The sequence below is a fragment of the Eumetopias jubatus genome, unplaced genomic scaffold (genome assembly GCF_037043125.1).
Source record: "Eumetopias jubatus isolate StellerSeaLion01/CBP00866 unplaced genomic scaffold, mEumJub1_p1.0 scaffold_16, whole genome shotgun sequence".
NCBI lineage: Eukaryota > Metazoa > Chordata > Mammalia > Carnivora > Otariidae > Eumetopias > Eumetopias jubatus.
The window spans coordinates 24,854,743-24,870,369 of NW_028274822.1; the positions used below are offsets into that span (position 1 = coordinate 24,854,743).

At 42.0% G+C, this 15,627-nt stretch overlaps 1 protein-coding gene across 1 annotated transcript in view; it reads left to right on the forward strand.

Annotated features, from left to right (window-relative positions):
- Nucleotides 1-13,862, forward strand: part of ACAA2 (acetyl-CoA acyltransferase 2) — a 37,748-nt gene extending 23,886 nt beyond the window's left edge. Inside the window, exons 4-10 of the mRNA XM_028098292.2 lie at nucleotides 707-823; nucleotides 2,587-2,734; nucleotides 4,673-4,848; nucleotides 5,407-5,536; nucleotides 9,533-9,603; nucleotides 11,481-11,635; nucleotides 13,506-13,862. Coding sequence (XP_027954093.1) covers nucleotides 707-823; nucleotides 2,587-2,734; nucleotides 4,673-4,848; nucleotides 5,407-5,536; nucleotides 9,533-9,603; nucleotides 11,481-11,635; nucleotides 13,506-13,590 — 882 coding nt within the window. The 3' untranslated portion in view covers nucleotides 13,591-13,862. The remainder of the gene's footprint in view (nucleotides 1-706; nucleotides 824-2,586; nucleotides 2,735-4,672; nucleotides 4,849-5,406; nucleotides 5,537-9,532; nucleotides 9,604-11,480; nucleotides 11,636-13,505) is intronic.
- The last annotated feature ends 1,765 nt before the right edge of the window (nucleotides 13,863-15,627 follow it).

The window sequence follows — 15,627 nt, forward strand, 5'->3', positions numbered from 1 at the left end:
TTGGGCAAATACATTTGTTCCCTTGAGCACAGGGAAAAGGGATACAATGAAATCCAATTTTATTTGTCCAGATCTTCCTTTCTTTACAGAATGAAGGATATGGACATATTGTAATGGATGAATTACTTTCATGTTAATTTATTTTTATAATGATATATCTGAAACAGTGGTCCTGATTTTCCTAGAAGTCACTGAGAACACTGGGCTCTGGAGGCTTGTTACTTGCTTCTTTTCTGAGAAATGCAAGTAGTGGAAAGCGTTAGAAGGATGAAATGGGTTTCTCTTCATGAGCCTCCTTGATTAACCCAGTTCTTGTAAGTCTGTGGTCTGCTTCAGATTCCTCCATTAATGGGATAAATTCTACTTCCGTCTTTTTAAAAGATTATCCTCAGCTAACAATCTGTATATTATGCCAGGCATTAATATCTCTGCTGATTTTCAAGATTTATATTGAGGGTAAGAATTATCATTCCTTGCCAAAATGTAGATAGAATTTGTCACTTGTGCACACACAATTGAAGTCTGTTAGGTTTTTCTCCCCTTGTATCTTGGGAATGGTTGCTGGAGCATTCGCTTTACAATTACTTGACAAGTATTTCCTTTTGAGAGTATAAATCATTACATGTACTGTTAGTTTACTGCTGAATACGTACCTCTTTTACAATAAAAGTTTTTTTATTGTTGTTGCTCATTCGTTTTCAAATAGGAAATTTGTGTTAAAGATGCTGACGTTGTCTTGTGTGGAGGAACTGAAAGCATGAGCCAGTCTCCCTACTGTGTCAGAAACATACGTTTTGGAACCAAGTTTGGATCAGATCTCAAGGTTGGAACCATTCAAATGTTTGAAAATTATTTTTCATGCTTTTATGCTAATAATTTTAATAACACCATTTTGGGAGAGAGAAAACAAATTTTGGGGTTTTTTTGTTTGTTTTTTTAAGATTTTATTTATTTATTTTGACAGAGACAGACACAGCGAGAGAGGGAACACAAGCAGGGGGAGTGGGAGAGGGAGAAGCAGGCTTCCCGCGGAGCAGGGAGCCCGATCTCTGGGCTCCCTGGGACTCGATCCCAGGACCCCGGGATCATGACCTGAGCTGAAAGCAGACGCTTAACGCCTGAACCACCCAGGCGCCCCAAGAAAACAAATTTTGAAACGAATTTCGTTACGAGATACAAATGACTTGAAATTTGTAAACTTTCAAAACCCCAGTTTGGTTTTTAGTTTTGACATTTTTACCCACATTTAAAAAATCCAAATAGGCTTTATCTCAGCACACCTCTGGTCGTGGAATTAATACCTGGGGAGACAGAGGAAGGGAAGAGGCAGATAAAAAGATAGGCAGAGGTTGAAGTAATTAATTTCTCTACTGAATAAATGGTAAACCCAGTAATTAAATCTTTACCATGATTTATGGAAGTTTTATTCCTGGAGCAGTCTTCGTTGAATAGATATCATCATCCCAGAGAACGTTCTCTTTGGTTTTTTTTTTTGGTTGGTTGGTTTTGGGTTTTTTTTTTTTTTAACATTCTCTTTGAATATAGACGATATTGTCCCAGATCAGTCAGATGAAAATTGATCACATCTTTGAGAGCTACGGCAAGGGAAGGACAATACTGATATGGAACACTAGGGTGCTGTCCCTCCCGTGTGAAAGGGCTAATGACATTCTCTGTTGTTAGCATTTTCCAACAGCATTGACTGGCTTACACTGTTCACCCAGTTTGTCCCCTGGCCTTTTTGAAAGTTGGAAAGAATAAGATTTAGAAAATATGAGATAGTATTGTAGACACCCAAGTATATTTGAGAACACCTTGGGAAAGACGGGTCGGTGACTCGAAGGTGATGAGAGTGAAGACACAGAAGGGGCACACTTACCAGAGCTGGATAATAAGTAACAACTTCACTGGATAATAAGTAACAACTCTTCTGTTCTTCAAGGAACCTATGCGGGGTTCCTCATAGTAGCGGCGGGAACCAGCTGTTCTGTCACTGAAGGAGCTCACGCACACTCCTCCTGCAGAGCTCAGAATCCTGGTTCACAAAGGTGGCCACAGGGAAACATCGCATGAGGGCCCTGTGTTAGGTTTCTTACAAAATGTAGGCTTTGGGGTTTCTTTTCTTTTTTTTTTAAGATTTTATTTATTTGCGAGAGAGTGCACAGAGGGAGAGTGAGAGGGAGAAGCAGGCTCCCCACTGAGCAGGGAGCCTGATATGGGGCTCGATCCCAGGACCCTGAGATCATGACCCAAGCCAAAGACAGATGCTTAACCGACTGAGCCACCCAGGAGCCCCGGGGGTCTCGTTTTTGACTGTAGGAAAACTTCCTGTGTCCTCTCCCTGCACATTTAGTGCTGTTGCCTCTCTTTAGAGCCCCACAGTTAAGAGGAAAACCTGTGCATTGGGTGTTTTTTTTTTAAATGTCCCAGAACCAAAGATGAATAGTGGTAATAGTAAATGCTATCAGAAAATCTAATTTTACTTTCATTTATTGGAACTATTATTTAAATGTAAAGATATTACAGCATATTACTTTCAAAAGATAGGCTTTAACTGATCACTTTATTATTCATGTCTTTTAATAGCTGGAAGATACTTTGTGGTCAGGATTAACAGATGAGCATGTCCGACTCCCCATGGGAATCACTGCAGAGAATCTTGCTGCAAAACATAATATAAGCAGAGAAGACTGTGACAAGTATGCCCTGCGGTCACAGCAGAGGTGGAAAGCTGGTCAGTGAGCTTGGATGTTAGAAACATCTACAGAAGAAAACGGGGCGGGCGGGGGTGTGAAATGGGTGGAGGGAGTCAAAAGTTACAAAATAAAGGTTATAAAGTAAGTCCCGGGGATGTAACGTACAGCCTGGTGACCATAATTAGAGAGCACTGTGGCGCATGTGTGAAGTCGCTCATAGAGTAGGTCTTAAAAGTTCTCATCACAAGAAAAAACATTTTTTGCAGCTATGTCTGGGGACAGATGTTAACTAGACTTAAGCGGTGATCATCGTGCAGTCCTATATACACAAATATTACGTTGTATACCTGAAGCTAATATAATGTTATATGTCAGTTATACCTCGGTTTAAGAAAAATAGAGATTTTTGTCATTTTCAGGTTGTAATGGTCATAAATTTACCTTTTGAAAAATCACATTTTTTCCACCATTCCTTTGTTTTTATATGAGTAGATATTCTATTAATGATTGTAAAATTTCTCTTTTGAAATATAGTAATATTACTTAAAAAGTGGCCTTGTTAATTGACCTTATCTGGCCACTTGAGTCCTGAACTGGTTCTGATGTCAGTAGGATACTCTACTCCGAGGGCTCTGTTAGACTGTGAGAGGCGATGGCTCACAGGGGCTGCTGGGACAGAGCGGGTGTCCTCCTCTGTGAGGCATATCCTGTTCACAAGGAAGGATGGTTATGTTTGGAAAGGACCCATTGGGTATTCTTTTGTGCCTCCCTGCTCCCATTCCTAATTGAGAATCATTGCACCCTGACTTGAAGACTCAGAACTGCCTGTGGCCAGAGCTCAGGTGCCCTTGGTGTAACACCCCACGCTACTGTCAGACCAGTCCAAAGTGGGCAACATGACAGTATGGTGAGTTGAAGACATTTATTAGTCTCCTGAAAAAGATTTTTTAAATGAAACAATTATAAACGAGCAGCAACTCTTCTTTAGGGGCATTAAATACTTGGAACGGTGAAAATAAAGTCCATCTTAGTGTTTCAGAGGGAGAAGTGGACGGAGCCGATGCCAGCCAGTTCATGCTCTGTGTTTTTCAGTTACACATGTAAAGTGGGAGGGTGCTGCTCCCGAGGCCAAGAGTCATGAGTTCTGTTTCTGTCTTTGCCGCATACAAGTTATCTGACCTCAGCCAAGTCATTTATTCACTGGGCATCTGTACAATAGAGATAAAAAAGATTTGCCTCCCCTGTTGCCCTAAGAGTTGTGAAAAACAGATGAGGGAAGTGTGTAGCCTGTTGTAAAGGGATATCAGAAGGAAGGTGGTCTCACTCCCGGCGTATCCTGTTTCTGAAGCGGCGGATTACTGTAGTCTGTGGGGACGGAGGTAGGTCAGCTGGTTCACTTAGAACTGTGTCCACAATCGCTCACAGAATTTCTTCAGGTTGCTTGTCCTTAAATTTCAGTCATAGATCCCTTGGTGACCTAGATCGGTAACTTCTTTTAGAGACAACTTCTTTTTTCTTACCGTGGTAAGAAAGACACTTAACATCAACCCTACTGACCCTTAACAAATTTTTAAGTGTACAATACGTTATCATTGTACAACTTTGTAACTTTTAAATTACTTGTTATCTCACCCAGAGAAGTTTAAATGAGACATTAAATTTTACCTCGTGCTTTTATATCTGTTAACAGACAAGGACTGCTGATAGTCTAGCGATACCTTGTAAAAAAAAACTTGTAGTAAAAAAGATCAAAATTAAAATTTTAAAAAGATGCAGAATGCATTTGCATAGATTTATGACAGTATATTAAGTCCTCCAACAGGCAATGTAAGCTGTGTACATGGAACAAAGGCTTATATTAAAGTAGCCTGTGAGGAAAGGGCAGAGCAGAAATTAAAATAAGAAGGATGTGTCTGATTTCGTTTCGTGTATCTTCTTTTTCTCCCATTCTTATGATGGTCTTTCTCCTGTTTCAGCTAATGATGCTGGCTACTTTAATAACGAGATGGTACCAATTGAGGTGAAGACGAAGAAGGGGAAACAGACAATGCAGGTGGACGAGCATGCTCGGCCCCAAACAACCCTGGAGCAGTTAAATAAACTCCCCCCAGTATTCAAGAAAGAAGGAACCGTGACCGCAGGGAACGCCTCGGTAGGTGGCACCACAGATCATCTTGGACTCTTGCTGATGCGTTCAGTGCAAAGTAGTCACGTGGTATCTTTTGGCTACTTCCCATGCTAGTCTTTAGCTATTTAGCTTAAGCTGGCGGTGTTCATATTCTGTTAATTGGGGTTGTCATAGTCCCAAACAAAATATTTTAACTCCCATATAATACTCTTCCAGTTTCTTAGTCTGTTCTGAATATTATGAGGAATCTAGAAGGAAATCTACTTGGTTATTCTTTCAGTTTTCACAGGTTGGTTGGTTGGTTGGTTTTTCTGATGTATACAACTCATCAGATTTCTTACATCTCCCCACATCTGGACATAAGCTTTTCCTGGACATATTTCCCGTTTTCCCTTGGTGAGGTTGGACTCTGTGCCTAAAACAATTTCTGACCCAGCGGAGCATTGCCAGCCCTAGTCGTAGCCCAGATCGTGGTGCTGCTGCTTACGTATTACCACAATCCTAACACTACCCCCGTTAATTCAAACCTTGATTTACTGGGTCCTTCTGCCCTCTAGTTAATCTTCTGTTTTTGTTTCCCAGGGGGTATCTGATGGTGCTGGAGCTGTTATCATAGCTAGTGAAGACGCTGTTAAAAAACATAACTTCACACCACTGGCAAGAATTGTGGGCTATTTTGTGTCTGGATGTGATCCTTCTATCATGGGTATTGGTAAGTTTGTAGTGAAACAAACTGGTTCTGTTAGTTTCTAGAGAGAAATCTTCTTTGCCATTCAGATACCTGAAACGGTAGCCAAATCAAGATCACTTGTGGAGAAAAGGAAACTGGTAATCAGTCATTTAAACAAATCTAGAAAACCTGTGCCAGGCACTATAGGAAAACCAAGACTGTGTAAACTGCTTGTGGGTAGTAATCGCGTCTCACTGTCCATTTGAGATATTTAAAACTGGCCCCCAGTGTATAACAGAAGAGTTACCAGGTGCTGACCAGATGAGAGAACAGGCAAGAAGAGATCCTGGGGCGAAACAGAGATGGCTGAATGCTGGGTGTTCTGCATGCGGTCTCTGGTGTGTCTCATTTCCTTTTCCCACAACCTCTTTGTGAAGGAGAAAATGGAGGCTTAGGGAGGTTGACTTGTCAAGTTCCAGACCAGTAAGTGATGGAGGCAGAATGGGAACCGGGCCTCTCTAATTCAAGTGCTCTTCTCACCGTGTTGTCCTGGAAGTCAAAGTCACGCCCACCTGGCTCAGCTGCGGCTTCATAGGAAAAATGAAGAATTATAGTGTATCTTGATTGGCAAAGATTAACAGGAGAACTCCCTACAAATGTGTATAGTTGACCCTTGAACAACATGGAGGCTAGGGGGGCCAACCGTCATGCAGTTGAAATCCAAGTATAACTGTTGCTTCCCCCCAAACATAACTACTAATAGCCTACTGTTGCCCAGAAGCCTTACCCATAACATAAGCTTTTAACACATAGTTTGTATGTTATATATGTACTATATTCTTACGGTAAACTGGAGAAAAGGAAATGTTATTAAGAAAACTGTAAGAAAATACATTTATAGTACTGTACTGTATTTATTAAGAAAATCTGCATGTAAGTGGACCTGTTCAGTTCAAACTTGTGTTGTTCAAAGGCTAGTCTTTCTTGGCTTGAAAAATATGAATTAGAAGGAGGGGCGCCTGGGTGGCTCAGTCGTTGGGTGTCTGCCTTCAGCTCGGGTCATGGTCCCAGGGTCCTGGGATCGAGCCCCGCATTGGGCTCCCTGCTCCGCGGGAAGCCTACCTCTCCCTCTCCCACTCACCCTGCTTGTGCTCCCTCTCTCACTGTGTCTCTCTCTGTCAAATAAATAAATAAAATCTTAAAAAAAAAAAAGAATTAGAAGGAGAACAAAGAGCTTTTTGCTTGTTGCACTCCTAGGAACTTCAGATGATGCTGAATTTTAATAATTTCTGTCATCATTCTCCAGGAGCAGAATTGATGAGGAGCTTCACTTACAAAAATATTAGTGCCCGGAGGTTTTGTCCTATCCCACATAGACCCTCATAACCCCAAAGAAAAGACTATCCTAGAGCTAGATTCAGATTCTCGATGGGTCCAGAGATTTTTCTATGAACTTAGTTAGGCCTTTTCTAACTAATTGGGTTTTGAAGTAGGTCCCAAGGTAGAAGGGAGATGACCTGTTGCTGACCTGTGTTCTCAGAGATCCTTCAGTGTACGCCTCAAGGTTCTGCTCAAGTAATACCACTTGTGCTCATTTGGGACTAAGTTAATACCCAACCATATTTGCTGCCATGTCCATATTGTGTTGCTTTCACTGTGTTTGAGATAACTTTAACCAAAACTGCAAGCTATGTAACCATCTATTAAAAGTCAATTTTTTCTATATTTCAGCCTTAAAAGCTTATTAGCTTTTAGCCACTCGCTATTGGTAAAACACTGCTTTTGTTTTAGAGATGGAAGGTAGCTTCAAAAATTAAATGTCTGTCTATTGCTATGGCATTTATCACTTTAGTGTCTAGAACAGTGGTTTCCCAGACCCCAAATGATCATCAGAATCTACCCATCACCCCACCCCAAAAGATTTTGTTTCAGTAGCTCCAGGGTAAAGCCTGGAGAGTATGGGTTTTTTAAGTGTACCTGGATGGTTTTGATGATCAATCAAATTTATCTGATATAGGTAAGTAGTAATTTTATAGTTCTTTTTCAGTTTAACCTCACTGAATAGGTTCTGATACATTAACATAGTGAGCAAAGAAAGTGTAGCTTTCCTTCCTTCTCTTCCAGGGTCTGGATGTTGGCCCTGTAGTACAGTGAACACCATTGTGGTGGAAGGATTGTTTTTTTTTTCCCTCAGGGCTTGAACAGAGCCATAAATGCCAAATGTCTCAGTGTCAGATGTCCCTTCACCTACACAGCTGTCTGTCGGTTGTTGTATAGGATTAAACAAGGTAACTACATGGAGTGCCCCAAATGAATAAACAAGGGAGAGTGGTAATTGAGTGGTGGGGATTGATTCATCAATCCAATTTCTAAGAATAGTTTCCTTGGTTATGTAGTTATCCAACATCAAGCAATCCTTAGCCTTGCAAGAGTAGCTGCTGACCCAGAAAAGGTAGGAAAGCTGGGACTTGAGACTAGTAATGGCTCACAGGAAGGACACAAATGGAAAGACAGCGCTCCCTGGAACTCCCCAGTGGTGGCAGTGGTGGGTAAGCTTTGAACCGCTACAGCTGAAGCAGCTGTGGTTTTGTCTTTTACTGGGCTTTATTTGTAGAAAGGATTCCAATGGTTAAAAACCAGTTCAAACCACTTCTGATGAGAAGCTTAGAGCCCAAAAAAGGTGCCCAAGCTCACATAGCTATTAGTGGTAAGACTAGAAATGAGGTCTTCTTTTCCCAGCAAGAATACTATAACTTTCTGAGTCCATTAAAAATGTTGTGGGAACAATCCTTTAAAACAGGTTGTGGCCGAGTGTATTGTTAACAACTGACTGTAACGATTCTAAGTTAACCAGAATGCCCTTGAGTCTTGCTTACTATGGATATGAAGACAAGGGGTTGTGTAGAGTGTAGTGTAGTTGTGTAGAGTGTACACCCTCGGCTTTTAATTCTGTCTATCTGATCCCTGTAGGATACTTCATCCCCTGACCTTGCCAGCTAACCGACGCTCTGCTGTTGACCATCTCTCCTATTTTTGTGCCTTAGACATACAAAGAGAATCTGGAACTAGCTTCTGTGTTAAATTGGTAGCCAGACTGAAAAGGGCTAACTGGATGCCCTCCAGCAGTAAGCAGACTGTTGTCCAAAGAACATTTTAACTGGGTGACAGAATACATTGTATTTAGATTGCATTATGCTTTTCTTGTAAAGACCGATTTCCCCTATTACTTTAGGCATATTTATGAAACTTGTTGCAGAATATTTGACTACTTAAATTCAATAGAACATAACACATATATTTTTTAGACGTTTATGGCAATTTCATTCTCTAAGAATAGATAGTGAAGTAGATAATCTTCAGCCAGGTTTTTTACCTTTTGGGAAAAAAATACCAATATACTTAAAAATTTTGAGCAGCATTAAACTGGCATTGGTGATCATCAGTAAGCTGGGAGCTAAAGTTTCAGAAGTCGTATTAGGTGGATTTGCATTTCTGCAGTGGGGGTTTTGTTTTGTTTAAAATCTCTGCCTACCATTGGCATCATGAACACTTCTTTGCTTCTGGTGTCCTTTCCCTGAAGTGCCTTGTGGCTTCCTGCTTTGCTGTGCCCATGTGGAGATGGTGCTGTCTTTTGTCCAGATGGGCCTGAAAATCCAGGGAGTGGCCACAGCCACTTCTCTACTAGGAATGCATGTGATTTGTGTCCCAGGAGAGCCCTCAGTCTGACTGGACTTTTGGTATGAAGCATGATCTGTCAATGACTGCAAAACCCCATAGAGGGCTCCTTTGGCTCTCTGAACTCTTAAAGCCATTTCCGGTGGAACTTTCCATGTGAGCCTCTCATTTACAATTTTGCACAACCAGCTTTTCACTTTGGTTCTGTTTTCTGTTTTTTTATTGTCACATCATTGAATAATGTGCTATCAAGGTAGTAAGATTTGTGGCTATAACTGTCACGTTATTTCTTCCTTAACTGTTGAGTAAGGAGGAGAAATTTGATACTTAATATAAGGTGAAACTGATTTTGCTGTTATATAGGTCCTGTCCCTGCCATCAATGGGGTACTGAAGAAAACAGGGCAGAGTCTTAAGGACATGGATTTGGTAGAGGTAAGTGTTACACTATTTTACATGAATAAGCCATTTCTATAGCATAAATGGCTTTAATGTGGTATTTTGCAGCTTTTTTTTTGTTTCCATGCCTTTCCAAATGATGTGCATCTAAGTATTAATTTTGTTACATGCTTTGGGTCGGTACTTTCCTCTACCTGATTAAAATGCTTTATGTATTTTTGAAGAATTAAAACAGTCTGATTTCTCCTACTAAAATATGAATTCCTAGAAACTTGTTAGAACCTGATAAGAATATTGCATTTTAGACTACCAATGTGCTAGTTGAATTGAATTGAATATTATATAAGGTGGGTGAAAAATAAATAATATACATTTTACATTTGGGGACGATTTGAAAATTTTACATAATTAAACATATGCTGCTTGACATTGGGAAATCACTAATATAACAAAGGAAATCTCTTCATTTAAATTGGTAGAAAAGGGGCTTCTCACTCGACACAGGTGTGATCTCCTGTGGTAATCTCTCATCCAGGAAACCATGGTTTTAGACAAACAGCTTATCCTTATATCTCTTCTTCCATTCTTAGAGCCTCAAGGGGGCTGCTTAATTATCATACTTATATTAGCAAATAATGTCCCTGAATTTCTGACTCTAGATTTCACACTTAAAACTCTGTTTAAATATGTCAGCTCTGCAAAGCTGTTCGTAATCATTTATAGATGTGTATGTACTCAAGGACATAGCTCTCAGTACCTTGATATGATTGTCTTTGGGACTTTTGACTATCGTGTGGTAGTTTTTCCTCAGTTCAAAAACCTAGTTTTGCTAGTTCATATTCCAGGTCTCTTAGTACCGCCTTAAACATGACCATATAAAATGGAAAAATAATGTAGGACCTAAGGACAAACAAAGCACCATCTTGGAAAAACACAAACTATAGTAGGAAAGAACACAAGGCTGGATTTTGATCTCAACTCTGTAAAAGTTACCTTTCTTAAAATCAGTTTTCTTGGGCGCCTGGATGGCTCAGTTGGTTGGGTGGCTGCCTTTGGCTTGGGTCATGGTCCCGGAGTCCCGCGTCGGGCTCCCAGCTCAGCGGGGAGTCTGCTTCTCCTTCTGACCCTCTCCCCTCTTGTGCTCTCTCTCTTTCTCTCTCAAATAAATAAAATCGTAAAAAAAAAAATCAGTTTTCTTACCTATAAAATTTTCTAGCTAAGATCGTATGAAATTATAGTGCTATGAACTTGAAGGAAGGTAATTCTCACAGCCAGCCTTTTAAGTAAATACAATATGATACTTTTCAGATCTGCCAGATTTTAGCATGGTAACCATTCCTCTATGTATCTGGTTCTGAAGGTTTATCCTGGTTGTGTGTCAGTTTCTTCTTGGAAGAATGGCTAGTAGTACTGGGTAATACAATAATAGGAGCAACCATCTACTGAATGGTTGGTATGTGTCAAGTAATACACCAGACACTTAATACCCATGATTTCATTTAACCTTGACAATAACTCCTAGGATGTACTACAGTCACATTTTACTATTTAAGGAACCTTGAGTGTCAAGAGCTTAAAGAACATGCATACAGCCAAGATTTGAACCATCCCTTTGGCTCCAGAACCTGTAGGCCATCTCCCACTGCCTCTACAGGTATCCATTTACAACATTGCTGAGGATTTCTTTTCTCCAAGGGATGCATTTGACTTAAAGTATCAGTTAGTAAATACACCCATTTTCAAACCTGTTATCTTTACAAAGAGTGGTTGAAGATAAATTAAAATAACATCGTAAGGTAGTTTAAATAGGAAAAAAAAGAGCAGCAAAAGTAGTCATCAGTAGGACTGGACAATTGTCAGTTAAAAATCAACTTACGAACAAGGATTTTTATCTGTGTTTTGATTATTTTTAGGTGAATGAAGCTTTTGCGCCTCAATACTTAGCAGTCGAGAAGAGTTTGGATCTTGACCCAAGTAAAACCAATGTGAATGGTGGAGCCATTGCTTTGGGTCATCCCCTGGGAGGATCTGGAACAAGAATTATGGCGCACCTGGTTCACGAATTAAGGTATTTGCTAGAAATTGTTGCATTTCATATTTGCCATCTTGGGTAAAAATGCATGGATTTGGGTTTCCTCAGAACAGTCCAGCATTTTCCATTCTTCCTCATATCCCCCTGTACTGCTTCTCACCAGGAACAAGGTATTTGGGGGTACCTCTTTTGGGCTGACCTTATCTGACTCGGTTGACTTGTCAGTGGCGTTGCACTTGGGATGTGCACGCTTCCTCATGTTTGCCGTGTGCTCACTGAGCCTCTGGCCCCCCCCCCCAGCGCTGTCCCCACTGCCGCCAGGACTGCACCTCCTCCCCCTCCTGCCCCATCCCCACCACCCAGCACTGGTGCACCAGTGATCTGCAGCCAGCCCTACTGAGGACTTCAGTCGTTGTGGTGTACTTATACTCCAGTGCCAGTTACAGGAGTGAGATACAGTTCTTTATTTTATTTTATTTTATTTTTAAAGATTTTATTTATTTATTTATTTGAGAGAGAGAATGAGATAGAGCATGAGAGGAGGGAGGGTCAGAGGGAGAAGCAGACTCCCTGCTGAGCAGGGAGCCTGATGCGGGACTCGATCCCGGGACTCCAGGATCATGACCTGAGCCGAAGGCAGTCGCCCAACCAACTGAGCCACCCAGGCGCCCCTATTTTATTTTATTTTATTTTTTTTGACAGACAGCGAGAGAGGGAACACAAGCAGGGGAGTGGGAGAGGGAGAAAGCAGGCTTCCCGCGGAGCAGGGAGCCTGATGAGGGGCTCGATCCCAGGACCATGGGATCATGACCTGAGCCGAAGGCAGACACTTAACGCCTGAGCCACCCAGGCGCCCCGAGATAGTTCTTTAGGAGAACAAACAAAATATTGGGAGGATTCTGAGCTGGATGCTGTCATTTAAGAAACCTGAGCAAACTGCTAGTTTGGGTCTGAGCTTAGTGTTTCCCTCACTTGTGCCAGGGCTCCAGAAGAGCCCCTCTGCGGTTCTGATACTTCTCAGTTTTAATACAAGAGCTCCTCCTTCTGTTACTGTGTATTTTGGACCATTTTGCTCTGTTAGGAAGAAGCAAACAAAACCAAATATGTCAGGCCAAAAAAGTCACTCTGGCTCCTATTAGGTTAAGGTAAATGGGATTCATTTCATTTTTTTTTTTTAATTTTTTTTAAGATTTTATTTATTTATTTGACAGAGAACACAAGCAGGGGGAGTGGCAGGCAGAGGGAGAGGGAGAAGTGGACTCCCCACTGAGCAGGGAGCCAGACGTGGGACTCGATCCCAGGACCCGGGATCGTGACCTGAGCTGAAGGCAGACGCTTAACTGACTGAGCCACCCAGGTGCCCTTCATTTAATAATTCACGGAGTTGAAATGAGTGACGTGCACCAAAATGTTCCCAGGTGCTTTTCTCTTGGATTGAGCGAGAAGAGACTGTGGTTTAGAGGAGTCTAATTTTTATGAAAGGGATATGAAATGCTTCCAAATCACCTACCTGTTCAAATGGGCAAACTTCATGACTGCAGTTCCACTAAAGTGCCATGAAAATCTGAATCTGTATAAAAATCAAAGAGGCTGGCTGCTCACTCCCCCTTCTTCAGCTTCCTTTTTATCCCCATGACAACCTGGCCTCTCTCCTTTCACCTCAGCTTCTAGATGTGTTTCAGCCTCTCTTCTGTGTTACTACTTCCTCTTAATAAATATATTCAGTCTTCTGAGTTCCTTGTGTTGTGACTATAAACCAAGATTGAGGATTGGGGAAAAGATTGAGACGCTGAGCTGAATGAGGGTGAATAATGCGATGGGACCATTATTAATTCTATGTCATTAATTTTCTAATTAGCTCCGTTTTTTTATTTGAGTAGATTTCAGCCACCGCTTTCTCTTCTAGGCGTCGGGGCAGGAAATACGCTGTTGGATCAGCTTGCATCGGAGGTGGCCAAGGCATTGCCGTTATCATTGAGAGCATGGCCTGAGGGGCAGGGGGCCCAGCGAGGCCCCCCTCGTACCGTGCTGGGTCAGGCCGCAGCAGAGCAGGTGGCCTTCGGAGCAGCTGCAAAACCAGACGTGCCCTCTACCGCAAGTGGCTGAGTGTGATTAAGGGATAATGAGGCAAAGATGTATTTCTGCACAAAAATCCAACTACAGAGGCCTTAAAAGAAATTGTATTCTCTTGCCATGTAATTACCACGTGTGCCTTAGATAATATGATTGCAAGAAAAATGGAATAAATACTGCTTTAACTTCAGCTGATCCTTTCTGTCATTTCTTGGATTTTTAAAAATCTTTTAACTGAGGAAAAATACACATACCATAACATTTATCGTCTTATCCACTTGTAAGTGGCTTAAATACATTTCCCACTGTCGTGCAACCGCCGGTTGCCTCCATCTCCGGGACTCTTGACTGGCAGAGCTGAGACTCTGCCCCCATTCAACACGGACTCTCCTGCCCCCCACCCCCACGCCGGCAAGCACCATTCTCCTTCCTGCCGCTAAGAATCTGACCACTCCGGGCCCCTCACAGAAGGCGAATCCTACAGGAGCCGTCCTTCTGTGCCTGGATTATCTCAGCCAGCATCGAGCCCTCGGGGTTCACCCATGTCCTCTCACACATCAGCACTGCCTTCTTATCTAAGACAGAAGAATACTCCATTGTATGTATAGGCCGTGTTTGTTTATCCTTCCATCCATCCGTGGACACTTGGGTTGCTTTTGTGAAGAATGCTACTATCAACAAGGGGGGACAATTATCTATTCACGGCCCTGCTTTCAGTTCTTTTGGGCATGGACCCGAAAGTGGAATTGCTGGATCCTACGGTAACTCTGATTGTAATATTTCTGGGACTTGCCAAACAGTTTTCCATAGCAGTTGTGCCATTTTACGCTCTCATCACCTTGTACAAGGGGTTCCAATTTTTCCACATCCTGCGTTGATACTTGGTATTTTCTGTTTGTTTTTTAGACTAGCCATTCCTCGTGGGTGTGAGGGGTACCTCACTGTGGTTTTGAGTTGCATTTCCTTAATGATCGGCGATGTCGAGCATCTCTTCCTGTGTGTATTGGCCATTCCTACACCTCTTTTTGAAGAAATGTCTTAAGTCCCTTTCCCATATTTTAAGTTGAATTGTTTATTTCTTGGTGTAGTTGAATTATCTTGTAGTATTCTTCTAAATTTGAAAACCAGTTTAACCTTGTTGCTGTTCATAATTCATTCTGAGATAAATGTCCAAGAAGCAAATCACTGAACTTAGTCTTGATACTAATAAATGATATATTGATTATTGGGAAGAGAAGGGGATGCTATTACTAGAACCCTGGGGCAACAAGTGTAAACTGGGACATAGAGGCGCCCTACTTTTAATTAACCAAAGTACATGTCAATGACCACCTCAAGTTCAAGAAAACTGAGCAAATACTGTTTCAGTATGGATTATTGGATTTGGTCAGGGTAGACACCTTACAGTTGAGCAAACACTTAAAGGAGGTCCCAACAGTTGAGCAAACACTTAAAGGAGGTGATCATTGGCCATGCGGATATCTGGGAGGAGAGTAGGTCCTAAAGCAGGAGTGCACTTGGTGTGCAAAAAGCCAGTGTGACTGGAGCAGAGGGAGCAAGATGGAGAAGGGTTGGAGATGAGCCAGAGAAGCATCTGGGTGCATATCATGTGGGGCCTGAGAAGCCACTGTAGGGACGTTGGCTTTTATTCTGAGTAAAACAGACCCACTGCAGGCTTTTGAGTCAAAGAGAGACACCACCTGACTTAAGGAAGGATGCCTCGGTCTGCCCTGTTGAAATGAACTGTGGAGGGACAACGTGGGAAGCAGGGAGGCTGGTCAGGATGCTACCGCAGTAATCCAGGCCAAGAAACGGCACTGTCTCGGACCTAGAGGCAGCAACAGGGCAGTGAGAACTTGCCAGACACTGCTTATATTCTGAAGATGGAAATTTGAGATTTCCTCCTGGCTTGGCTGTTGGGTGGGAGAGAAAGGAGTCAAGGATGACTCCTGGGC